At 54.4% G+C, this 26904-nt stretch overlaps 1 protein-coding gene across 8 annotated transcripts in view; it reads left to right on the top strand.

Moving 5' to 3' along the window:
* Positions 1-26904, top strand: part of RAP1GAP2 (RAP1 GTPase activating protein 2) — a 276444-nt gene that overhangs the window by 231852 nt on the left and 17688 nt on the right. For all 8 annotated transcript variants that reach the window (XR_007720507.1, XM_050765818.1, XM_050765815.1 and 5 more), the window contains 6 exons: positions 2347-2476; positions 5381-5536; positions 11614-11685; positions 12198-12284; positions 13903-14037; positions 25465-25602. Coding sequence is in view for 7 of the 8 variants with exons in the window: in XM_050765818.1 (XP_050621775.1) it covers positions 2347-2476; positions 5381-5536; positions 11614-11685; positions 12198-12284; positions 13903-14037; positions 25465-25602 (718 nt within the window). In the remaining variant the exon portion in view is untranslated. The remainder of the gene's footprint in view (positions 1-2346; positions 2477-5380; positions 5537-11613; positions 11686-12197; positions 12285-13902; positions 14038-25464; positions 25603-26904) is intronic.

The following is a 26904-nucleotide window of genomic DNA, read 5'->3' as shown; positions in this document are numbered from 1 at the left end:
ATGATGAGACCCTGTCACTGCAAAAATATGAAAAATTATAAAAATTAGGGCCAGGCACAGTGGCTCACGCCTGTAATCCCAGCACTCTGAGAGGCCAAGGTGGGCGGATCACGAGTTCAGGAGATCGAGACCATCCTGGCTAACACGGTGAAACCCCGTCTCTATTAAAAATACAAAAAATTAGCCAGGCATGGTGGCGGGCACCAGTAGTTCCAGGTACTCAGGAGGCTGAGGCAGGAGAATGGTGTGAACCCGGGAGGTGGAGCTTGCGGTGAGCCGAGATCCGGCCACTGCACTCCAGCCTGGGCGACAGAGCGAGATTCTGTCTCAAAAAAAACACAAAAAACAAAAAATTAGCCGACTGTTGTGGTGTGCTCCTGTGGTCCCGGCTACTTGGGAGGCTGAGGTGGGGAGGATCACATGAGCCCAGGAGGTTGAGGCTGCAGTGAGCTGTGATTATACCATTGCACTCCACCGTGGATGATAGAGTGAACACTGGACTCAAACCAAAACAAAACGTGGTCCTTAGAATAGGTGAAATACAGTATATTAAAGCCCAGAAGGTCCTCAGAGATATGAAATTCTATCCCTTTATTTTATGGAGGCCTAGAGAGACTAAACGAATTGTCCACGATCATGTGCTGATTTAGTGGCAGAAGCAGGTCTAGAACCCGGAGCTCCTGACCCCTTGTCCAGCATCCTTTCTGCCATGCCAGGCTGGACACATTTTCTGGCTTGATTGTAGTGTTGGGGGTGCTGAGATTCCAGGTCCATCTTATTTCATTTTCTTTTTTTTTCTTTGTTTTTTTTTTTTTTTTGAGACGGAGTCTCGCTTTGTTACCTGGGCTGGAGTGCAGTGGCCGGATCTTAGCTCACTGCAAGCTCCGCCTCCCGGGTTTACGCCATTCTCCTGCCTCAGCCTCCTAAGTAGCTGGGACTACAGGCGCCCGCCGCCTCGCCTGGCTAGTTTTTTGTATTTTTTAGTAGAGACGGGGTTTCACTGTGTTAGCCAGGATGGTCTCGATCTCCTGACCTCGTGATCCGCCCGTCTCGGCCTCCCAAAGTGCTGGGATTACAGGCTTGAGCCACCGCGCCCAACCTCATTTTCTTAAAGGAAACTGCATCTGCTGAAGACTGATCAAGGCTGGCAGCCGTGTGTATAAAGGCAGAAGGGACAGCTCCTGGAAGCCCACCCAGTTCCTTAGTGCCTTTCTTTCTTCCTGTGAGGAGAGAGCCAGAGAACGGACTTCCCTGGATACTCCCAGGCTGGGTGCTGCGGTGGTTGGGCCTCTATCTCAGGGACTAGCTGGGCACGAGTCGAGCATCTGCCGCCTCTTCTGGCTGACTCCAGATGCTCCTCTATTGGGCTCCCCACCAGCCAACAGGATGGCCGGCTGCCCTAGCTCTGGGCAGAGGACTTGGACATGGCCTTGCAGAGAGCAAAGAAAGGCCTGTGCCCAGCCTTGGGGGCCATTGGCACTGGGGATGGGCATTTGTTTGGGATTGTGGATGGATGAGTTTCCTTCCCATATAACCATCCAGTGTAGAGTGGACACCGCCAAGGCTTGAAATGGAGGTTCCGCTTTGTCTTCCTTCCTTCCTTCCTTCCTTCCTTCCTTCCTTCCTTCCTTCCTTCCTTCCTTCCTTCCTTCCTTCCTTCCTTCCTTCCTTCTTTCCCTCCCTCCCTCCCTCCCTCCCTCCCTTTCTTTATTGATGGAGTCTCACTCTTGTTGCCCAGGCTGGAGTGCCGTAGTGCCATCTTAGCTCACTGTAACCTCCGCCTCCTGGGTTCAAGCGATTCTCCTGCCTCAGCCTCCTGAGTAGCTGGGATTACAGGAATGGGCCACCATGTCTGGCTAACTTTTGTATTTTTAGTAGACACGGGGTTTCACCATGTTGGCCAGGCTGGTCTCGAACTGCTGACCTCAGGTGATCTGCCTGCCTCACCCTCCCAAAGTGCTGGCATGACAGGCGTGAGCCACTGTGCCTGGCCAGCTTTGTCTTTAAATAATGGATTTGTGGGTAGAGTGCCAGGGCTGATATACCTGGAAGAACAGATCTACATGCTTTTCCCACATCACAGCTTGCTCTGCCCTCAGCTCTCCTGTCTTGTCATGATAGAGTGAACCCCTGACTCAAACCAAAACAAAACGTGGGGCTTAGAATAGGTGAAATACAGTATATTAAAGCCCAGAAGGTTCTCCGAGATATGAAATTCTATCCCTTTATTTTATGGAGGCCTAGAGAGACTAAGCTCTGCTGCGTACACTTAGGGTAGCTTGCATTAAGTTGCCTACTTTGCCTCACTGTCTTTTCTCCCCATCTCCTGCCCTGTTCTGTTGACAGTTTCCGAGGAGGCCTGGATGTGACCCACGGACAGACGGGGGTGGAATCGGTGTACACGACATTCCGGGACAGGGAGATCATGTTTCATGTTTCCACAAAGCTGCCATTTACCGAGGGAGACGCCCAGCAGGTAACCTGGTTTGGGAGGGCTTTGGGAGCCCAGGGCGTGCGAGGTGAAGGCCCGCCTCTGGTCTGACCTGCTAAGGGACTGCGGCCCTCCCCATTTTCGTTCCCATAGCCGGCCAGTCGTTGAGCTGCATGGCAGTGTCATAGTCCGTTCTGCTGCGTTTCTGGCCGAGGCCGTGCCTCAGTGGTCCGTTCTGTTGTGTCTCTGGCTGAGGCCACATCTCAGCCGTCCGTTCTGTTGCGTTTCTGGCCGAGGCCGTGCCTCAGTGGCCCTGGGCAGGAGGCAGTGCAGGGCTTGTGGTTCTCCCACGTTGACTGATGGGAAAACTGTAGCCCACAGTGGTGATAAGACTTCCTTGAGGTTTCTCCGTTTATTAGGGGCAAAGCACAGAGCAGAGCCTGGGGGCCCTGGTCATAGACGGTGGTGGTAAAGTGTGCATGGTGGGGTTTGCAGATGGGGGCAGGAAGCCAGCTGTGCCACTTTGGGGCGTGTGGCTCTGGGCAAGCCAGTTAACTTTCTCATCTGTAAAATGGGGGTAACACCACCCACGATAGAGGGTTATTGTGGGGATTACATACATTTCTGACTAGGGTTCATACGATGCCCAACTCGTGGCCAGCTTCCCATAGAACAGCTGTTCACTGTCCAGCCCCTGGTCATTTTGTCCCCCTTCCTGCCCCAGTGACGGAAGGCTGGTTATTGTGTGAGATTCCTTCCCCACCCTCAGCTTTCCTCATCTCACAGGCTCCTCTCACCACACCTGCGGAAATTCAGCCTTGACCTCTACCAGGGAGACCTGGATGAGACCCCTGTCCCCACTGCTTTCTTGGTGTGCCCCCCTTTGCTGCTCTGACAGCCATGCATCCCTGGGGAGAGCCGCAGCTGGTCCCCGGCTGTTGCAAGCCCGGTTCCCCGAGCCCGCCTTCTGCCCCTTTTCAGTCTGGGAAAGTAAGAAATGCAGGTGGGCCTTTGCCCAAACTCTGACCTGTGTGTCTCTGAGCAGGAACTGGGGAGGGAGCACGGAGGGAAAATTGTAAACACAGTGCCTGGCTTCTTAGGAAAGAAGGAAATTGGCAAACGAGATTATGAGTTGGCTCTAAAATAGCTACCGAATGTTCCAGAAACAAATGGAAGCAGAATTCCTTTTGTATCCAAAGTCGGTTTTCGTTCAATCTTTCACCTCCAGCCTCTCTGTTCCCTCATGGCCCCTCTCACCTGCTGCCCAGCCTGGGCCTGAGGTCTGTTCTCTCTGGGCCTTCTCAGTCTTATGTATGTTTCCTGGGAAATACACGTTGGCACAGGGCTCGGCTCTTGGCGGGGACTGAGTAAATATTAGGTTTCTCTTCCTGAGAAATGGGAAGATGTGCGTGGAGTAAGTGAGGTAAATTGTGTAAAAGCGCCCAGCACGGTGCTTGGTGTATAACAGTGTTCAGGGAATGAGAAACTCAATGTGAAGGAACTGCATGCAGTAGGTGCTTAATAAAAGAACAAATGCATAGGCAGGCACCTAGCCTGGACTTGATGTACAGGAGAGGGTTTGTGTGTGTGTGTGTGTGTGTGTGTGTGTGTGTGTGTGTGTGTGTGTGTGAGAAGGGGTCTCACTCTGTCACCCAGGCTGGAGTACAGTGGTGTGATCATAGCTCACTGCAGCCTCGAACTTCAGGACAGGGTTAACATTTCATATCATGCATGAACAGCCCGACGTGGTTCCAGGGATACACCAGTTGCTTGGTGGCCGAGGTCACACCCAGAAGCACCTGGCCCTGCTTGGGATATAGAGTTATGGTTGGGAATCCTCCTTCCATCCCACCTGCGCCAAGCTAGGTCATCAGTGCTGTCATGATCTGCCACTTCATCCCTCTCATTCACACCTTCAAGACCCCCTGACCTTCAAGACGTCTCCTCCTCCAGGAAGCCCTCTCAGGTTGCTGTCGGGCCCTGTGATTTCCCCTCCCCTCTATCTTCAAGGTGTCTCCTCCTCCAGGAAGCCCTCTCAGGTTGCTGTCGGGCCCTGTGATTTCCCCTCCCCTCTATCTCCAGAGCTGTCAGGCCTTTCGTGCACGGCAGCTGATTTAGCTCTTGCTGGCGGCCGGCTTTGTTAGTTTTCTCAGGTGGCTTCTCCTGTGTTTGTATTTCTCCCAGATAAAGGACAGGCTCTACCAGGGCAAGACCCAGCCTTGCCTTTTAAATATTCTCGCCGAGTCCTGAGTCAGGGATCTGCATGCTGTAGAGGTCAGTAAGATGCTTGCTAGTCTCCACCTAAGCACTTGGCCATCTTCCCCATTTTTTTTTCCCTTTTTGGTGGCTTCTAAAGATTGAAAGAAGGTCAGGCGCAGTGACTTACGCCTATAATCCCAGCACTTTGGAGGCTGAGGCGGGCTGGTCAGGAGTTTAAGACCAGCCTGGCCAACATGGTGAAACCTTGTCTCTATCAAAAAATACAGAAATTAGTGGGCGTAGTGGCACGCACCTGTAATCCCAGCTACTCCGGAGGCTAAGGTGGGAGAATCACTTGAACCCGGGAGGCAGAGGTTGCAGTGAGCCGAGATCGTGCCACCGCACTCCAGCCTGGGCAACACAGTGAGACCCTGTCTCAAAAAAAAAAAAAAAAAGATTGAAAGAAGAACCCCCCTTGGTTTTCCCCAAATAGGAAAGCAACTCAGAAGATACACAAAGCACGAAGCGTGTTCCATGCACTCCTCCCGTTGCTGCCCGGCATCAGTACTGTGCTTTCAATCTTAAATTTACTGCATTTTCATTCTTAAATTTCCAAAACAACCACCACGAACTCTTCTTACTCAGAATTCAGGTGTCCTGTGTGCAAATGAAAGTGAACCCACTCTTTCCCCAAAACATCTTTCATGATGTTCCTAACTGGCTTATAACCTCTCAACACTTTTTATTTAGCTCCAGAGAAAGAGACACATTGGAAATGACATTGTGGCCATCATCTTCCAAGAGGAAAACACACCGTTTGTCCCAGACATGATAGCCTCCAATTTCTTACATGCCTACATCGTCGTGCAGGTCGAGACCCCAGGCACAGAGACCCCATCCTACAAGGTAAGGAGAACACCTTGTGGGAGGAAGCGGTGGGCCTCGACACCTTATCCTGTGTGGATCCTATGATATCAGAAGGCACTAGTCCTCAGCAGTCAGAGATTCTCCATGAGGTCTCAGATTTCTGGGTTTGGAGCTAGATTCTGGGTGGGGAGGACCTACCAAGGCCACCTGATCCCCCTTGCTGCCTCCAGTCTCAATGGCATCTTACTTGAGGGTTGAGGAGCTCTGAGTGTTGTATTTGGAATCTGGTAATGCCATTTGCTCGAGTAAGGCAGAGCTAGAATAAAGAAACAGCGTGGAAAGGACGAGCAGGAAAGGGTAGCGATAGAAGGGTGGTAATAAAAGAAAGAAAGAAAAAAAGTGTTTATGGTGAGGATGGAGAGGAGGTGCCTGGTAGACCCTGGCCACTGGGTGAGCCCCTGGCCTGGCTGTTTTGGACAAAGGATGGATCTTCATTTAAAGAACTCCAGGGAGGCAGATACGCAAGCACCTGGGTCTGAACCTCCCAAGCAGTCACGGGTCTGGCAGATGGCTCGAAATCCTCGCCAGTGCAGATGACAGCGAGATGGAGCTGCTCATTGCCCCTGCAGTCCCTGGCTCCCTCATGGCTGGATGGCTGACCCTCCCCTCCTCTGCTCCACCAGAAAGAATCACGACCTCTTGGGCACAGTCTCTTGGAATCGCAGTGCTGTGGCGGGCACAGGACTCAAGGGCGATAGACTGAGGCAGGGCTTTCAAGGTGAGGGTTAGGCAGGCTCTGACTCCCTGCAGATAAGTGCAAAATGCTGAATTTGTGCCCCTCCTTGGATTCCTGAAAAGAGGCCATACCTTAAATTCTCAAAGGGCTCCCTGCTCCACAAAATATCAGGAACCACTGTTCTAAGGGAGAGGAAAGATGAGCCTGTGATTGCTAATGGGAAACCGTGAAGCCTGACAATGTTTCCCATCAAATAATTTCAGCCCATACTGATTCCTGGGGTTCGGGATGCCACTGCACTCCCACTCAGTTAAGTGCAAAATTCACGTCACCTTTTAAAACCAAATGTGAATCGTCAGAAGAAAATAAAAAGAGACTGGGCACGGTGGCGTACGCCTGTAATTCTAGTGCTTTGGGAGGCAGAGGCAGGAGGATTGTTTGAGGCCAGAAGTTCAAGACCAGCCTGGGCAACATAGTGAGACCCTGTCTCTACAAACAAAACAAAACAAGCAACAGAAACCAAATAGCAACTCCGTCCTGTTGAGGTTGATTCCTTTATGCCCAGGCTCATGCATCCCTGCCATTGAGCAGTTTTAGCTGAAGTTGGAGAAGACATGGTGTGGGCTTTTCTTTTCTTTTCTTTTTTCTTTTCTTTTCATTTCTTTTCTTTTCTCCTTCCCTTCCCTTCCCTTCCCTCCTCTCCCCTCCCCTCCCTTCCCCTACCCCTACTCCTCCCCTCCCCTCCCCTCCTGTCCCCTCCCCCTCCCCATCCTCTCCCCCTCTCCGTCCCCTCCCCCTCCCCTCCCCTCCCCTTTCCTTTTTGAGACAGAGTCTTGCTCTGTTGCCCAGGCTGGAGTGCAATGGTGCAGTCTCGGCTCACTGCAACCTCTGCCTTCCAGGTTCAAGTGATTCTCCTGCCTCAGCCTCCCAAGTAGATGGGATTGCAGACATGCGCCACCACGCCCAGCTAATTTTTTGTGTTTTTAGGAGAGACTGGGTTTCTCCATGTTGGCCAGGCTGGTCTTGAACTCCTGACCCCAAGTGATCCGCCTGCCTCCGTCTCCCAAAGTGCTGGGATTACAGGCGTGAGCCACTGTGCCCAGCCCATTTCTTGAAGGCTAGAGGATCACCTGCTTTGACTGAAATGGGCATTCAATTCAAACAGCTGCTTGATTCATGTGTTGGTCGAAGCAAGTTGACTCACTCAGTGCCTACTGTGCGCCAAGCACCAGGCTGGAACGGGGCTCGTGGAGGTAACAGAATCAGCCTCAGGGCCTTCCTGATGCCGGAGAAGGGACAGAAGCAGCAGGGAGTGCAGGTCAGCCACTGGGCGGCTGCACTAGTCAACTGCTCCTTTTAATAGACACTTGAGCAGCCGGGCGCGGTGGCTCAAGCCTGTAATCCCAGCACTTTGGGAGGCTGAGACAGGCGGATCACAAGGTCAGGAGATCGAGACCATCCTGGCTAACACGGTGAAACCCCGTCTCTACTAAAAAATACAAAAAGCTAGCCGGGCGAGGTGGCGGGCGCCTGTAGTCCCAGCTACTCGGGAGGCTGAGGCAGGAGAATGGCGTGAACCTGGGAGGCGGAGCTTGCAGTGAGCTGAGATCCGGCCACTGCACTCCAGCCCGGGTGACAGAGCGAGACTCCGTCTCAAAAAAAAAAAAAAAAAAAAAAAAAAAAAATAGACACTTGAAGAGGAAGAACTACTGAGAAGGATCCTTGAAATGAAGCCATGTGATAGGAGGGCTCCCAGACCCTCTGGCAGAATGAGGCCTCCTGTAGACGTTCAGCATTTGCTTCTCTTTCCCAATAGGAAATGCATCTCAGCTAACCAGCTTCTCCACTCTCCCGAGACCTTGGCCGAGTGGTGCACCCATACAGAGAAAAATCAGAGATCCCAAAAAGTGCCACCCCACCTCCAGCTTTGGTGCTAGAAGTCTTGATCCACTCTTCCTCTTCTTCTTCTTCTTTTTTTTTTTTAGACAGAGTCTCACTCTGTCACCCAGGCTAGAGTGCAGTGGTGTGATCTCGGCTCGCTGCAACCTCTGCGTCCCAGGTTCAAGCAATTCTCCTGCCTCAGCCTCCTGAGTAGCTGGGACTACAGGTGCCCACCACCATACCTGGCTAATTTTTGTATTTTTGGTAGAGACGGTGTTTCACCATGTTGGCCAGACCGGCCTTGAACTCTTGCCCTTGTGGTCCGCCGGCCTCAGCCTCCCGAAGTGCTGGCATTGAAGGCGTGAACCACTGTGTTCAGCTGCCTTTACCCACTCTTCTAAGCCACGAAGCACAGCATTGTACTCAGAGGGGTGATGAGAAGCAAAGAGATAGGGCTCCTAGGAGGAGCAGGCTGTGGTACCTTGATCGTGCCCTCCACCTGCCAGGCAGACACTGAGGCTGGAAGACAAGATGTGTGAATGGGGCCAGGGAGGGGGACCAGCCTGCCAAGGTACTCCCCAAAGCGCTGTCCATCCACACTTCCGGCAGCACCCCAGGTAATTAACAGACTGTGAGGAGGACCTGGTTAGATCCCCCAGCGGGCCTGGGTGAAACAGGACCTTAGCTGGCCCCTGCAGGCTCGGGCTATGGCAGAGACGGCTGAGATTTCCTCCCGGACTGAGCCAGCCCCCGGAGGCCTCCACTGGGGAGGAAGAGCTGAAGAAAGAAGAGTAAAGGAGGGACAGGGCTGGGTATGTGCAGGAAGGGGTCCTCTTCTGTTCACGGAGGGGCTGGGCAGCCTGGGGTTCTGGTCCTGGCCCTGCCTCTGCTGCGTGACCTTGTTCCTTTCCTCTCTGGGCCTCTAGTTTTGTCTGTGTGAAATGAGGAAGTTGGAGTAGACACCCGCGGGCTGTTAGCCTGATACTCTTCGGGAGGGAAGGAGGCGTGCTTGAGAGTGTGTGTGTGCGCGCGCGTGTGTGTGTGGGGTGGGTTGCAAGGTGCTTTGGGGGAACTCTGTCTATTTCAGGAGCCCTTTACTGGGTGCAGGTCAGCAGGGGAAGTGAAAAGGCCACTGGGTGACAGTGGTTACCCCTTACCAGCTGCTTGCTCATGCCAGGCACTGTGCTGGGTCCTTAGACGCACAGTCTTGAATCCTGACAAGCCCCTGGTGAGACAGGACCTCTCGCTGGCGGAGGAAATGGCAGCTGAGAGCTGAACCCACTTAGGGTCTGAGGCCGCAGAGCCCGGGAGCTGTGGAGCTGAGGTTCCTGTCTGGGTCTGCCTGCGGTCTTGCTCACTGAGCCATCAGAGCAGGCGAGAAATCGGCTCTGTGGACGCGGGTGTGCACGGAGCGTCACACTGGAGTTTTCAGAAATGAGTGTAGTCCTCATCCTACCAGCTTGGAAGGAAAGTCCAGCTCAGCCATCACCAGGACTACCCCCTTTCCCTCCCTGCAAATCCCTGCCTCCGGAAGTCCTCAAAGGTGTCGGGAATCTCAGGTGAAGCCGACCACTGGGGAAGGCCTCTTTGTGGCCCCCTCCCCGTTTCCCGTCACGATTTGTCTGTTGCTTGGACAGTGCTCTGTGCGCCACCGCGGCTCCCAGGGCACCTTGGGTGTGGGGACTCTGTCAGGTTTTAAGCTTTCTGAGGTTCCCAGTGCATCCTCATGACTCACACCAAGCTCCTTCCTCCTTCCAGCCATGCAGGTCCCTTCCCCAGAGCCACCTGCACCTGCCTCTCTCCCTCCAAGCCCTCACTGGAGGCCCTCGCTGCATTTAGAAAACAGGAAGGTGGGGTTGTGTTCAGGCAACTTCTGCTTTCAGCCCAGTGACCCAGATGTCCCCAAGAGAGGGGAACAACAAAGGCCTGGCCGCCTGGTTGGAATGGGGTCAGGAGAGGCGCACAATGAGGATGGAAGGTGAAAGCACGTCACAAGGAAGGACCCTGTCCCCCACGTGGCCCACAGGGCTCTGCTGTGGGACTGTCCCGCTGGAGGGTTGGACACATTTGAGAATGTGTCTGAAGCCACTTACACAGTCGCACAGACCACTGTAATGCAGGCTGGAAGATGACGGGGAGTAGGGGTGGGAAGGGGAGAGCTGGGGCTGCCCTCTGGCCTCTGTCCCAGGTGCCCGCAGTCTGCAGCCTCCCCGTCGCCTTCCCACACCCCCACCCCTGATTCTGGCTCTGTGACTGAATTCTTGACCTGGGCCGCCGGTGCCTGGTGGGTGGTGGTAGGGAACTGGGTTCAGCTGCTGGAGCCCAGCCAGAAATCACGTCAGCCGAACACGCACCATTTCCTGACTCCGGGCACTGCAATTCGGGCCGGGCAGACAGCCTCGAGCCTGGGAAGAGAAAGCCCGTATTGACCAGCTCTCTCCTGCTCTGTTTCCCCTCTGTACTCTGGCAGGGCCTTTCCTTGGCTCGGTGCCCAGCTGCCTGCTCACCCGCCCTGGCAGACTCTCTGCATCTGCCCCACTTCACAGGCTGGGGAGGCTGGCAGCACACCAGGGCCGGGCTCACGTCAGCGGCCGCATGGGGAAGGGAGGGCAGTCTCCTGAGAGCCCCACAGCCTCGTGGGCTGAGGGCAGGTGAAATCAGGGCACCTCTGTGCAGAGGGAAGGTGGGGTGCGGGGCTCGTCCCACACCTGGGAGACCCCCATGCAGAGAACCCGGATGCCGTCACTCGAAAGCTCAGGCTCGCTCAGGCTGCCAGAGGTGCACGCCCCACCCTCAGTTCCTAGCCTGGGCCCCGGACTGGCTGACCCTGTGTGTGGGGCCAGGGCTCCCAAACACGGGTCCACTGGCTGCACGAGAGCTTCCAGGGGACCCTGCCTTTCCGATTCGGCAGGTTTAGGCCAGAACCCATGAACCCAGTATTTATTTTTAAACACCTGAAGCAATTTTGAAGCAATTCTGATTTATGGCCGAGCTGAGGAGTCAAGCTTGGGAGGAGAACCCCAGAGACGGGTCGGGAGAAGTCTGGATGCTCTGTTCCTCTGCGGCTAATCACCTGTGGGACTTGGGGGCTTCTCTGTGTGTCTCTGGGCATCTGTTTCCTCATCAGGGAAAAGCAGTTCTCCCTGTGCCTTCTCAGTAGGATTAGCATCACTGTCGAATGAGGCCATGAGATACCATCTCCCGGGCACTTGTGTGGCATTATAATTAGGGTCCTAGCCCTGTCCAGTCATCTTGCCAAACCTGCTTCTGGCCTCCAGGAACACAGATGAGAGGCTGTGGCCGGCCCCGCACCGTCCGGCCCCACTTCTGGGAACAGGCTCGGGGCCCGCACTGGCGGTGCCCACAGGAGCATTTTGTTTGTGTTATGGGAAGGCGAGGAGGGAGAAAGTGGGTAGCTTTGCTGTGAGGAGTGTGGCTCCCGTAGGGGCAGTGCCCGTCCCTTCCCTCCAGGTCCATCCCATGGCTCTGTTTCACTCAGGTCTCTGTCACTGCGCGGGAAGATGTGCCCACCTTTGGTCCACCTCTGCCCAGCCCCCCCGTTTTCCAGAAGGTAGGACACTCTTCCTTGTGCTCCTCTCGCATCCACAGTGCCAGCTCTCAGTGCTTGAGTAGCAATGGTTGGGATGGAGCCGAATTCAAGCTCGGGACGTTAGGGAGATCCTTTTGCAGGTTTGGGGGGAACCTCCTTTCTTGGGGACTCTCCCCACCTCTTTTATGCTGCCAGTCTGGCCCAGCATAGGACCACTCGTCGGGGCGTTTGACCCTGGGGTTGCCTTTCTGCTGAAAGAGGGGTTTTTATGTCAGGCCCCGGTCAAGGAGCCTTGGGCAAGAGTGAGCTCCAGTTGTGGAAGTGCCGCTGTGGCCTCCCAGGACCAGGGAAGCGGGTTTCCGTGTTGGGATATTCGCAGGTGGGCTTGGTCTGGGCTAGCAATGATCCAGTGTCAGAAGGGACCTTTCAGGGGTTCTCCCCACGCCCCCAGCTCTGCTGCCTGTCACCGTGGCTGAAGATCTCCCGGCAACAGCCGAGAATGACAGACCTGAGGGCCGTCTTGTCTGTTCCAGGGCCCGGACTTCAGGGAGTTTCTGCTCACCAAGCTCACCAATGCCGAGAACGCCTGCTGCAAGTCGGACAAGTTTGCAAAGCTGGAGGTGAGAGTGTGGGTTCTGAAGGTCTCCCTCCCGCCCGCTGGGCCGCCCGTTAGCCAGCCTCATCCAGGGCTCCTCCATCTTTTTTTTTTTTTTTTTTTTTTTTTTTGAGACAGAGTCTCGCTGTCGCCCAGGCTGGAGTGCAGTGGCATGATCTCGGGACTCACTGCAACCTCTGCCTCCTGGGTTCCAGCGATTCTCCTGCCTCAGCCTCCTGAGTAGCTGGGATTACAGGCATGCACCACCACACCCGGCTAATTTTTGTATCTTTAGTAGAGATGGGGTTTCTATAAGTTGGCCAGGCTGGTCTTGAACTCCTGACCTCAGGTGATCCGCCCGCCTCGGCCTCCCAGAGTGCCAGGATTACAGGCATAAGCCACCACACCCGGCCAATCGGTCATTTTTAAAGCACCTACTGTGTGTCAGGCCCTGTTCTGTTCTCTGGGATATGGGGATAAGTTTCTATCCCTGGAGAGGACGGTGGGGGAAGAGCGGGGGGATCATTACTAAATAGACAGTTATAGTACAGTGTGCCAGCACTAGGCTGGGATGGAGGTCAGTATAGCTCAGATAGTGACTGCTTCTGCCTGTGGGGGATGGAGGGTGTGTTCAGGGAAGGCTTCCTGGAGGAGGTGGCTGATAAGCAGCTGAATCTTGATATCGGATGAACCTTCTGCCAGGAGGAAAGAGTGGGGAAGGGAGGGCCGACCTGGCATGGGAAACAGCATAAGCAAAGGCCGGGAAGAACCAGAGCGTAATGTCAGGAGGGTTTGCTGTGGCCGAAGGACCCACGTGGGCTGGAATGGTGGAGACTCAGCTGGAGATGTTGGTTGGCTCAGATCCAGAAGGGCTTTGAGCTCGGGGAGGTGGGCTGCTGGTAAAGTGCTTACGCAGGAGAGTGGGGGGCTCGGTGTGTATGCCAGGGGGATTGCTCTCACAGTGGTGTCATTGAGAACGACAGGGACAGGGACAGGTTGCAGGGCAGGAGGTACGGGAAGGCGGCCAGTTAGAAGCTCTTTACAGGAATCCAGGAGAGATGATGAAGGCTTGTACGGTATGGGAGGAAATGGTTTAGGATCAAAGTTGGGAAGACTTGGTGGACTCCTGGTTGTAAGTGTTGGGGGACGTGGGATTGATTGTAGGGTGACTCTCGGGCCTGCAGCCTGGGCTCTTTGATGACACCGTGGCCGAGTTGTGTCTGCGAAGGCTGGGTTGCTGAAAGGGCCGGTCCTCGTCTGTGTGAATGGCGGCCCCGGGCGTCCGTGTGCGTGGCTCTGGACGAGCGTCTGCATGGAGAGGAGCAGTGGGGAGTTGGGTGTGTGGATGTGGAACTGGGGCAGAGGGCCGGGCTGGGATCCTCCACCACCAGGGTGGAGCTGTGGCAGTGGTGGGATGACCCAGGGAGAAGGGCAGGGGGAGTACAGCAGGAGGCCAGGCGCACAGCCTCGTCTTAGCTGCAGCATTTGTGAGCATGAAGCTCAGCCCAGCTGTAGGGCCACACCATTGCTGGGCCAGGCTGGGCAAAATGCCAGCGCCCAGGTCAGGTATCTGCAGCTCACAGGAGAGGGCACATCTTGGTTCTCAGAGCCCACTTCTCCATCCCCACCCTCTTCCCTTCTAGGACCGGACCAGGGCTGCCCTCCTGGACAACCTTCACGATGAGCTCCACGCCCACACGCAGGCCATGCTGGGACTGGGCCCAGAGGAGGACAAGTTTGAGAATGGAGGCCACGGGGGGTTCCTGGAGTCTTTTAAGGTATCAGAGTGACTGATGGTTGCTGTGGGGTTGGGATTGGGGAAGAAAGGAAGTGGTCCAAGGTCCATGGGATCCTGACCTCAGAGCCCAAGGGCCAGCTCGAGGGGTGACAGGAAACGCAGGGGCATCCCAGGTGTTTGCAAAGGCGGGGGGCATTAGGAAGTGTGTGAGGCTGGAGCAGCCAACAGTTTCTTCAGCAGCCTCCCCTTCCTTCCTTGATCTCAGTCATCTCCTCCGGGCCCAGGAGTCTGATAAGCAGGGACAGGTAAAGAGGTAGCAGTCGGAGAGGAGCCGGAGCAAGCCAGGAACATCGGCGCTTTCACCTGCCTCCTCCTGGGTTGGGGAGCCCAGGGCAGAATGGCAGGAGCGAGGACCGCAGCCCTTACGGGTTTTCGTAGCTGCTGTGGGCGCCGCAATGATTCTTCCTAGCCGGCCGGCCGAGCACTGGAAGACCTGCCTGGGCGGGGGCCGTGGAACTATAGACGAGTCCCTTTGGCCGTTACCAAGGGAGAAACTAACTAGAACAAGCCGCTAAAGGAAGCGGTGAGCTCCCCGTCCCTGGAAGTATTCAAGTGGAGCTCGGACGGCCCCCGAGCTGGCGTGCGGTACAGAGGGTTTTTCGTCTTACGCTTGCTGAGTGCTTGTTGGTCCACACGGCACGTAGATCCAGCATCTGGCTTGAGCCTGGCCGTCAGCCTGTGCAGGTGGTGGAACGGGTCTCGTGTTCACGAACACACACGGGGACAGGATGAGGGACGCCACAGGCCTGCTGAGGTCCTCACACCGACGCAGAGGTAGAGCCTCATTTCAGACGCAGGTCTTCTGAGTCTCAGGTCAGTGTTCTGCTGGACTGCCTGTTAGGGATTTGGAAGGCTCCCATCTGGGGGCATTTTGTGTAGGGCTTTATGGGGAATGATGTGTGGGGCCGAGGCGACACCCACCTCTATTAAAACCCCAGCTCTGTGGGATGCGGGGCAGTCTTTAAAGCCTCTTAAGGTGCAGCTTTCTTGTCAACGACGTAAAGATAAGAAGCAGGACCCCTGTCAGAGCCATCGTGAGAGTTCATTGATATCTTGCCTGGAAAATCCAGATTGCCTGGAATACAGTAAATGCTCAAAAATGTTAGCTGTTATTACGGTTGTATAAAGTGAAAGCCTCACATACATTATCCCACCCGGAGACTCACAACTGCCCTCAGTGCCCTGGGAGGAAGGCTGTTATTGGGTGTGTAATGATTTTGGTATAATAATTCATACTCAGTTTTAATAATTATGGGCATAGTACTCCGTGTGAGGAAACCACGCCTCAAAGAGAGAATCATTTGTGGGAGCAGGTCGAGTTGAATCCAGGTCAGCCGGGTTCCAAATCCTGTGCTTTTAATGGCTATGTGACACCACCTCCCACTTTCTGACTTTGTTAAGATTCCACCCACACTAGGCTGGGGCCCGGGCAGGCCTGGGGTCAGTCCCCCACTGCCTGGCTGGACCACAGAGAGCAGGGCACGGCTCCTCCGGCCCTAGTTGGGGCCAGCTGCCAAGATTCCTCTTGGGGTTGGGAAAAGGAGCTAAGCCGCTTGTCCAGGCTGGTGGGAGATTCCTGGGTCACCTGTTTTAGTTCTGATGGACAGCGGGAGCCAGGGTGAAACAGGAGAAACTGGGAGATCAAGACGGAAGAGGGATGTGGAAGAAGAGGAACAGAGGAAGAGAGAGGGTGCCGGGCCGGACAACCCAGTGAGAGAGTGGAGAGTGTGAGATGCGGTAAATGGGAAAACGGGCTTGGGTCTGGGGCAGGCAGGAAGTGGGGACCACATCAAGCCTTCCACAGGCTCTAGACTCTTCCTTCCAGAGGCTCCACCACACTCCATAGCCCGCGTATCAAAATGTTCCGCATCCCTCAGTAAATGTAATTTATATAGAACTATAAGAGTTGAGGCCGGGCGTGGTGGCTCATGCCTGTAATCTCAACACTTTGGGAGGTCGAGGCAGGTGGATCACGAGGTCAGGAGATTGAGACCATCCTGGCCAACATGGTGAAACCCTGTCCCTAGTAAAAATACAAAAATTAGCTGGGTGTGGTCGTGGGTGCCTATAGTCCTAGCTACTGAGGAGGCTGAGGCAGGAGAATCACTTGAACCCAGGAGACAGAGGTTGCAGTGAGCTGAGATCATGCCATTGTACCCCAGCCTGGGTGACAGAGCAAGACTCTGTCCAAAAAAAAAACCAAAACCAAAAACAAAAATTATCTGGGTGTGGTGGTGGGTGCCTATAATCCCAGCTACTCAGGAGGCTGAGGCAGGAGAGTCGCTTGAACCCAGGAGGTGGAGCTTGCAGTGAGCCGAGATCGCGCCACTGCACTCCAGCCTGGGTAACAGAGCGAGACTCCGTCTCAAAAAAAAAAAAATGAGTTGAGCTGCAGTTGGTGAGCCAACATAATGTTGTATCTTGTAGACATTTAATGAAGCACTTGTTTTGAGTTCTGCAGGTTTCTTGTAGGAAGTTAACAATTGGTTTTTCAGGTTTCAAGTATTTCTATATCCTGGAGATACTTGTAGGCTGTGGACACTCCGCCCATGTTGTCTAGTGGAGGAGGTGGTCCAGCGGCTAAATACGGGTGACAGGTGTAAGGAGAGTGGCCTGAGGCCGCTCTGTCCAGTCCCCCGCCTCTGGCAGGAGTCGCAGTTGATCTGTTTGACTCCAGGGGATCTGATGTATTCCTGGAGGAGCTTACAAGAGAGGAAATGCTTTAAGACTTTATGACGACTCGTCTTTGATCCAGGGATCCAGGGAATTCTTTTCAACACTAAATCCCTGCAACTGTAGGTTGAAGACAAGCCTGCTTCCAGATTCTGCTCTCACACCCACCTGAGGTAGCACCGTGGGGTGCGGGAGAGACTGGGACAGTCACATGGAGTAAACTTCGGGGCCCTGACAGTCGTGACCAGATTTATTTTTATTATCTTTTTTGAGACAGGGTCTTGCTCTGCTGCCCAGGCTGGAGTGCAGTGGTGCGATCTTGGCTCACTGCAACCTCTGCCTCCCGGGTTCAAGCGACTGTCTTGCCTCAGCCTCCTGAGTAGCTGGAATTACAGGCACCCGCCACCACACCTGGCTAATTTTTGCATTTTTAGTAGAGATGGAGTTTCACCATGTTGGCCAGGCTAGTCTCGAACTCCTGACCTCAGGTGATCTGCCCACCTCAGCCTCCCAAAGTGCTAGGGTTACAGGTGTGAGCCACCACGCCTGGCCATTTGTGACCAGCTTTTTTCCCTCCCAGGTGGGGAACACGAGTTCTCGTTCCCTGTCCCGTTCATCATTGCCGTCACATCTCCCAAGCGTGGAGGCCTGAGCTGGGGGCAGGCCAGGTTCAGCCGGATGGAGCCCTGGGGCCTGGGGTGGATTCTGATGTTTAGGCCATGCCTGTGGTCAGGCCTGTGTGTCTGGCCCAGCTCAGGAAACCATCTCTAGTTTTGGTATTTTTTTCCTGGGCACCTTGGGCGGTGCTGTTGTGTCAACTTAGGGAGTTCACCCACACCTTCCTGGGATCGCTCTTGAAAGAAGTGATATCTGAAATGATTCTAGAAAGAAGAGTTACATGCCTTTGTCTCTTCCTGTCAAAGTTTTTTTTTTTCCTTTTTCTTTTTTTTTGAGACGGAGTTTTGCTCTTGTTGTCCAGGCCCAGGCTGGAGTGCATTGGTGCGATCTCAGCTCACTGCCTCCTGGGTTCAAGTGATTCTCCTGCCTCAGCCTCCCAAGTAGCTGGGATTACAGGTGCCCGCCACCATGCCCGGCTCATTTTTTGTATTTTTAGTAGAGACACCATCTTGGTGAGGCTGGTCTTGAACTCCTGACGTCAGGTGATCCCCCCATCTTGGCCTCCCAAAGTGCTGGGATTACAGGTGTGAGCCACCGCGCCTGGCCTCCTTCATGTCAAAGCTTTCGTCTCCCAGGCTGATGGGAACATCACTGAGAATCCCCAGGGCTGAAAGCCATCTCAGCCGTCCATCCTTGCCCCTAGGGAGGCTGTTCGTCCCCCATATCGGCACTGACTCTTGGTCTTTCTCCTGAGCGGCAGACGTGCCACTGCCCTGTGCTGTGCTGCCTGGCACCTCACCCCACTTAGAGCAGTTCCTCACAGCTCGCTTCTGTCCTCCTGGCTGTAATGGGAGCCTTTCTCCCATGAGACACAGAACAGTTGGCTTTTGGACATCTAGACCTACTTTTCAAACTGAACTGCTTGGAGATATTCTCAGGAATCTGCTGGTTCTACAAACACTTCTAAAGTTTGCATTTTCACTTAGACTTAAAAAAAAAACTTCCATTTATAAAGACTAAACGTTTGGCCGGGCGCAGTGGCTCACGCCTGTCATCCCAGCACTTTGGGAGGCCGAGGTGGGTGGATCACCTGAGGTCAGGAGTTCGAGACCAGCCTGGCCAACGTGGTGAAACCCCGTCTCTACTAAAGATACAAACATTAGATGGGTGTGGTGGTGCACACCTGTAATCCCAGCTACTTGGGAGGCCAAGGCAGGAGAATTACTTGAACCTGGGAGGCGAAGGTTGCAGTGAGCTGAGATGGCACCACTGCACAACAGAGCCAGACTCTGTCTCAAAACAAACAAAAAGACTAAATGTTTGCAATGATCACTCCGAATTAAAAGATGTTCCCGTGGGATAAATACGTAAGGCCTGAAGCCTGCACTGCAAAGGCAGCCTATGGAACCACTGGAGTTGGGGGTCTGTGAGCAGATTCTCGGGAGTCTTGCGAGAACAGCTTTCACGATGAAGGAACTGTCCGTTACTCACGTTTGAAAGATGCTGATCTCCAGACCATTCTCAAATGCCATTCTCAGTCACCGCCAGCTGTTGATGAGGTTGTTATTGGTCCGTAATGCAATGAAAAGTGATGATACTTGCTGTACTGACGTGATACGGACGTAGAGCACATGCAGGCCACATTTTGAGAAATGCTGAGCTCATTTCTCAAATGAAAATGAGGGCGCCCAGCCCTCCACCGACCTCATTGCACAGAGGTGGAGCGGAGGACCAGAGAGGAGAAGGCTGCTGGGCTGGCTGTGAGGGACCCGGACCGTTCATTTCTCCCAGCCTTTGAGGGATGGTGATAGTTGATGCATTGGTCTGACCTGACCCCTAGTGGCAGGAGAGGCCGCAGCTATCCCTGGCCGTCTTCGTGGCCCTGCCGCACCTGCAGGGAGGTACCTGTAGGCGGGTCCCCCTAGCCAGTGATGGCGGGTGGAGCCCAGCAGGGCCCCCACATAGAATCCTTGGTCTTTGGCGTCTTTGCCCCCTCCTTTTCCTCCTGGCAGGGGGTTGTGATGTCAAGATGGCCCCACTGTTTTAGGGGTCTGCGAGAAAGCTCAGGCCTTGTGCTTGTCCCTGCTCCACTCCTGGGTTGGAGCCACGGTCTCTTGGAGCAGAGTTGGCATCTGCAGGCATTTGCCCCGCTAGAGGGACAGAGGACCCAGTGGTGACTCCTCACACTTACCTCGCTGAGTCTGGCGGCTGCACCAGGGATAATTGAGGAGCCAGTGTCCTCCCTGACGCCAGCCTTTGAGGTTTTTTTTTTTTTTTTTTTTTTTTTTTTTTTTTTTAAATGGGAACCGTGAAACTTCTTGGTTTCTTATTGTCCTTTGGTCATTCACCAGTTGAATTGTATTTTCAACCTAGACCACTTTTTAATATACAGGGACCCTTTTATCTGGAGCCCAGGGTCCTGGGTTTGGATCCTGGCTCCATCTCTTACCTGCTATGTGGCCTTGGGCAATAATTTACTCTTCAAAACCTTTTCTGTTCATTGCCTGTCCTCTCTGCATCTCAGAATTGTAGAAATTCAGTAGATCTTGTATGTGACGCTCATGAGACCAGATAGTATTACACAGCAGTTACTGTGTCCCACATGGACTCCTTTCTGGGAAAGAGACAGGGAGGAATACAATCACATGTCACTCAACGACGGGAAATACGTTCTGAGAAATGCCACTCGGCGTTTGGTCGTTGTGTGAACAGCAGGGTGTACACAGACCTGGGTGGTCTAGCCTCCTACACACGTCGACTGTAGAGCCTGTGGCTGCCAGCACAGACCAGGATGGTCTAGCCTCCTACACATGTCAGCTGTAGAGCCTGTGGCTGCCAGCACAGGCCTGGGTGGTCTAGCCTATGACACACGTCGGCAGTAGAGCCTGTGGCTGCCAGCACAGGCCTGGGTGGTCTAGCCTATGACACACATTGGCTCTAGAACCTTTGGATGCCAGCACAGACCTGGGTGGTCTAGCCTATGACACACATCGGCTATAGAGCCTGTGGCTGCCAGCACAGACCTGGGTGGTCTAGCCTATGACACACGTCGGCAGTAGAGCCTGTGGCCGCCAGCACAGACCCGCGTGGTCTAGCCTATGACACACATCGGCTATAGAGTCTGTGGCTGCCAGCACAGGCCTGGGTGGTCTAGCCTATGACACATAATGGCTCTAGAACCTTTGGCTGCCAGCACAGACCTGGGTGGTCTAGCCTATGACACACGTTGGCAGTAGAGCCTGTGGCTGCCAGCACAGGCCTGGGTGGTCTAGCCTCCTACACACGTCAGCTGTAGAGCCTGTGGCTGCCAGCACAGACCTGGGTGGTCTAGCCTATGACACACGTCGGCAGTAGAGCCTGTGGCTGCCAGCACAGGCCTGGGTGGTCTAGCCTATGACACACATTGGCTCTAGAACCTGTGGCTGCCAGCACAGACCTGGGTGGTCTAGCCTATGACACACGTCGGCTATAGAGCCTGTGGCTGCCAGCACAGACCTGCGTGGTCTAGCCTATGACACACATCAGCTATAGAGCCTGTGGCTGCCAGCACAGACCTCGGTGGTCTAGCCTATGACACACGTCGGCTATAGAGTCTGTGGCTGCCAGCACAGACCTCGGTGGTCTAGCCTACGACACATGTTGGCTATAGAGCCTGTGGCTGCCAGCACAGACCTGGGTGGTCTAGCCTATGACACACGTCAGCTATAGAGCCTGTGGCCGCCAGCACAGACCTGCGTGGTCTAGCCTCCGACACACGTCGGCAGTAGAGCCTGTGGCTGCCAGCACAGACCTGGGTGGTCTAGCCTATGACACACGTCGGCGGTAGAGCCTGTGGCTACCAGCACAGACCTGGGTGGTCTAGCCTACAGCACACATCGGCTATAGAGCCTGTGGCTGCCAGCACAGACCTGGGTGGTCTAGCCTACAACACACGTCGGCTATAGAGCCTGTGGCTGCCAGCACAGACCTGGGTGGTCTAGCCTATGACACACATCGGCTATAGAGCCTGTGGCTGCCAGCACAGACCTGGGTGGTCTAGCCTATGACACACGTTGGCTATAGAGCCTGTGGCTGCCAGCACAGACCTGGGTGGTCTAGCCTATGACACACGTCGGCTATAGAGCCTGTGGCTGCCAGCACAGACCTGGGTGGTCTAGCCTATGACACACGTCGGCTATAGAGTCTGTGGCTGCCAGCACAGACCTGGGTGGTCTAGCCTCCTACACATGTCGGCTATAGAGCCTGTGGCTGCCAGGCCACAAAGCTGCACAGCAGGTTCCTGTACTGAATATTGTAGGCAGTTGTAGCACAAAGGCATTTGTGTATCTAAACATCTAAATACAGAAAAGCTACAGTAAAAGTACAGTATTAGAATCTTAATAGGACCAATGTCGTCTATGCGGTCTGTTGACTACAGCGTCATTGTGTGGTGCTTGACTGTATGTCAGAATGTAAATGATTAGTTTGAAATGTCATTATTGATGATGGTGTTGGCAACACACAAGGGCACCGAGAGAATGCAAAGATGATGACTTATTTATTTATTTATTTTTGAGACAGAGTCTCATTCTGTCACCCAGGCTGGAGTGCAGTGGTGCGATCTCGGCTCACTGCAACCTCTGCCTCCCGGGTTCAAATGATCCTTCTGCCTCAGCCTCCCGAGTAGCCGGGATTACAGGCGCCCACCACCACACCCGGCTCATTTTTGTATTTTTTGGTAGAGATGGGGTTTCACCGTGTTGGCCGGGCTGGTCTTGAACTCCTGACTTCAGGTGATCCACCTGCCTCAGCCTCCCAAAGTGCTGGGATTACAGGTGTGAGCCACTGCCCCGAGATGCTGAGATTTATGGAGTGCTAACTAACTCAAGGAACCTGGCTGTGGCCAGGCATGGGGGCTCACACCTGTAATCAATCCCAGCACTTTGGGAGGCCAAGGCAGGAGGATTACTGGAGCCCAGGAGTTTGAGGCCAGCCTGGGCAACACAGGAAGAACCTCTCCCTCTCTCTCTCTCTCTCTCTCTCTCTCTATCTACCTAGTCTATCTATCTTAAAAAAGGAAGCTCGCCGCTCCTCCAGGGACACCTCAGTGTGCCACCACACCTGTCCTGCCCTCAGTTGTTCAAAGGGCACATGGCTTTATGCTGCTTGCATGATGGGGTGAATGGAACGTGCTGACTGTTTTAATCACACAGCAGGAAAACCATTGCTACGTGGTCCTGTTCTGTGGTGTAGAGCGGGAGTGAGATATGATGTCCCTCCAGGGGGATCTTTGACTCAGATAAGAGAGGCCCTATCAAATCAGGGATATGAAGCTGGTGGGCTACACGCTTCAGTGTCAGTAGCTCCTCTGGGGGGCTGTCCGGTTTACAAATGGCCCTCCTGAGTCTGCGTCCCTTGTCAGGATAGAAAAGCAGGCAGGATGGGGTTCTTTGCTCTTCCCAAGCTTGGAGAAATCCTGACCTCCAGAGAGTGCAGGGAGACCTGTGGTTTGGGTTAAGAGCAGCAGTTCTGCTGTTTTCTTGGGACCCCTTTGCTGTAGACCCAGCTCTTCCTAAGATGCCTCAAGGCCGGGCGCGGTGGCTCATGCTTGTAATCCCAGCACTTTGGAAGGCTGAGGCAGGTGGATCACGAGGTCAGGAGTTTGAGACCAGCCTGGCCAACACCGTGAAACCCCGTCTCTACTAAAAATAACAAAAATTAGCCAGGCATAGTGGCGGGCGCCTGTAATTCCAGCTACTTGGGAGGCTGAGGCAGGAGAATCGCTTGAACCCGGGAGGCGGAGGTTGCAGTGAGCCGAGATCGCACCACTGTGCTCCAGCCTGGGCGACAGGGCCAGACTCCGTCTCAAAAAAAAGAAAAAGATGGTTCAAAAGGGGAAGGGAGGTTGTTTGTCCACATGAGACCATGTGTGGGTTACACATGGGGTGTGTGAGCCCACACATTTGTACAGGTGTGCACAGGTGTGAATCCAGAGGGGAAGGGAGCAGGGCCCACGCCTTGATCCTTCCACGTCAGCTTTCTGAAGCTGGAGTTCTGAGAGCCGCCTCCCTCGACTAGCTCACACTGTGATAAGGAAAATCCATGAGCTCGTGTCCAAGGACGCCTGAGTGACTCGTGACTCAGTCAGCGTCAAGATTCCTTTCGTCTTTCCCCTCTGCCCTCCCTAGCTTGTCAGCTTTGTCCTTCAGGCGTGGCCCCTCGTGGCCCTAAGAGCTCTGTCGTGGTTTTAGCTGCTGACATGTTAAATCTCTTCTGGGAATCATTGAGAAAACCTTTCCCCAACGACCCCAGTGGATATTCCTCCTCTGCCACTGGCAAGAGGATAGGCTGACCTACTGCCTTAGGCAGATCATGACTCAATCCTGCGTCCCATGGAGGAGGAGGACGCGTTTGGCTAGAACCTGTCTCTGCCAGTGGGGAGCTCAGGAAGCAGAGGGGTTGGTACTTATATGTAAGCAACAGATAATACTCATATCCAGGAGTCTTTGCCCTTGCGGAAGCCTAGACAACTGATTAATCCAGAAGGAGCACCCCACAGGCTCTGGGTCTCTCAGCCCTGCCCAATGTGAGGAATATGTCTTGGGCCTTCCTCAGGCAGGGACCGTGTCCTACACGTCTCGACTTTCCTGCTGCGGGTCTCCCAGTTCCTGGCACAGTGCTGGGCACATCAGAAGCCTGCAACAGGTGCTCGTTATTAACCGTAAGAGTAGCCACACTTACTGGATCGTTACGATGTGCTGGGTCCTCTCCTCAGAGCCCTGTGTGTATTCTCACAACTGCTCTGTGGTGTAGACATCAATATCTGTTTCACTGATAAATCTCAGAGAAGCTGGGTCACCTGCCCGGGGATACTCAGCTAATGGGTGCTGGAGTAGAGAGCCCAGAAGCCCGGATACAAATCCTGGCAGTGAAATCCTAAAGCCTCTGTGCTTTTGACTGCTGAGTTGCATTCCTGCCTGGCCAGATCCAGTGACTGACTGGATGATCAAAGGGTTACTGGAGAGAACCTCCTCTTCCTAGAGCTCTCACATCATCTTTGAAGGCCTTCGGAGCCAGAGAGAGCATCATCCAGGGGGCAGCCAGAATCCTCTGGGACTTCCTTTGTCAGGAAATCCTCCCTGAGGTCGGACCGAGCTCTGCTTCACCACACCACTCTGAGGGTGGTTGTGCCTTCCCGGGGCCATCCCTCCCGTGGCTCAGTGATCTTGGTTTTTAGCTGTTCTCACTCTCACATGTACTTTGACAAAGCCTTGACCGCCCTGGTGGTCCTTTCCTGGGTTCTTCACTATTTGCCAGTGTGCCCCTTGTTCCTGGGTGGCCTGAGCAGCTCTGTGCCCCCCGAGACACTGCCCTTCTGCCAGGCTGAGGGTACATCTCTTTCAGCAGCTGCATCAGACCGTAGGCCGTAGCGAAGGTGGGCCGGAAGCCCCCTGTCTGTCAGCGGCTGCATGGGACCGTGGACCGTAACAAAGACGGGCCTGAAGCCCCTGCAAGTGGGAGGGGTGGCTCAATGCATGGCTTGTGCACGGATGAGTGAGACCCTCACACGCTTTCACCAACGGCCAGCATATTCCAAGTTGCACAGAGCACCCTTAGGTATATAATCCAGTGTATATTACAGATGGAGGCTCAGTTTTCTGGAAAAGAGTCAGCTTGTGGTCAGGCACCTGCGTGTGCTGAATCCCCACCACGACGCTGGGTGTGAAACACAGAATTCCCATTTTACAGATGAGGAAGCTGTAGCTTAGAGAGGTTAGTGACTAGGTCAGCGTCGTACAGGTTTGGTAAACTCCAAGCCTCATTTTTCCTTACCTGTAAGATGAAGATAACAACCTTTGTCCACTTTGCAGGGGAGCTGGGGCACCGACCCCTCAGATTCCCTCCAGCCGGGGCTGTGCCTTGCCTCCACCCATGCCCAGAGTGGGGGGCAGAATATGGAAGCATCCTCTGTAAGCTGGAGTAAATATCGTATGGGCCTCTGTGACCGTGTGTGTGTGTGTGTGCGCGCGCGTGCACACACACTTGCTGAGGGCTGTGTCTACAGACCCCACGAAGAGGGCAGAGTCATCCAGAAAGCCCAGGTGCTGATTCTCGGGCCCTTGTTCTCTCCCCATAGAGGGCCATCCGCGTACGCAGCCACTCCATGGAGACCATGGTGGGCGGCCAGAAGAAGTCGCATAGTGGGGGCATCCCGGGCAGCCTCAGCGGGGGCATCTCCCACAACAGCATGGAGGTCACCAAGACCACCTTCTCGGTGAGTGCTGGCAGGCCCTGGGGCAGAAGTGGGTGCCGGGGAGGCACCCCCAGACCTACGGAGGAAGAGTGCCCCCACCCAGGCTTGGGCAGGTGACTCGATCAGGGCAAGCTGGATGATGGAGGGAAACTGAGGCTGCTTGGGGATGACCCTGACCCTGACTGAAAATGGTCCTTTGGAGCCTCCATCCTAGACAGCACCTGGGGTTGGCCCAGATGGCGCTAGAAGCCATCCTGTCCTATTCTCTTGAGTTTCCTTGACAGCTAGACCTCCTCCTCAGGGCCGGCCCTGCAGTATCGTCCTGGGGTGTGTTTCGCTGCCCAGGGGCTTGGGACCCATGCCTGTGAGAGGGGTGTCCTTGCTTTGTTATGACTAATGGCAGCAGGAGCCACCCCAGCTTACTGTGCACCAGGCACTGAGCTGAGTAACCTGTAGACACAATCTCATCTGCTTCCCATAGCAGCTGCCCGAGGTGGGTGCTAATGTGTTCTCCTGTTCCCGTTTGAGGAAAAGGAGGCCTGCTGGGGTTAAGTAACTTGCTAGAGGCCACTCAGCCAAGCTGAAGAGCTGGGATTTGAGGCCGGGCGTGATGGCTCACACCTGTCATCCCAGCACTTTGGGAGGCCGAGGCGGGTGGATCACAAGGTCAGGAGTTCAAGACCAGCCTGGCCAACATGGTGAAACCCCGTCTCTACTAAAAATACAAAAATTAGCAGGGTGTGGTGGCGGGCGCCTGTAATCCCAGCTACTCGGGAGGCTGAGTCAGGAGAATCACTTGAATCCGGGAGGTGGAAATTGCAGTGAGCCGAGATCGCGCCACTGTACTCCAGCCTGGGTGACAGCGAGACTCTGTCTCAACAAAACAAAACACAAAATCGACTGGAATTTGAATGCAAATCTGCTGGATCCAAAGTCTATGCTCTTCATCACCATGTGTACAGTTCCCAAGGAAAGGGTCCTGCAGGCCTGTGAGTTTGGGCCTGATTGACTCGCACCAGGGGCTGGGGAGGGGAGGGAATCACATAGTTGAGCCTTTCGTAAAGCAAAGTGGGCTGGGCACGGTGGCTCACACCTGAAATCCCAGCACTTTCGGAGGCTGAGGAGGGCGGGTCCCTTGAGTCCAGGAATTCGAGACCAGCCTGGGGAACAAAGTGAGACCCCATCTCTGCAAAAACATGCAAACATTTTCCAAGTATGGTGGCACACACCTGTAGTCTTAGCTACTTGGGAGGCTGAGGTGAGAGCATCGCCTGTGCCTGGGGAGGTCGAGGCTCGAGTGAGCCGTAATTGGGCCACTGCACT

Source organism: Macaca thibetana, chromosome 16 (assembly GCF_024542745.1).
Source record: "Macaca thibetana thibetana isolate TM-01 chromosome 16, ASM2454274v1, whole genome shotgun sequence".
Lineage (NCBI taxonomy): Eukaryota > Metazoa > Chordata > Mammalia > Primates > Cercopithecidae > Macaca > Macaca thibetana.
The sequence above is the reverse complement of the archived record's forward strand: the minus strand, read 5'-3'. Positions and strand labels throughout refer to the sequence as shown.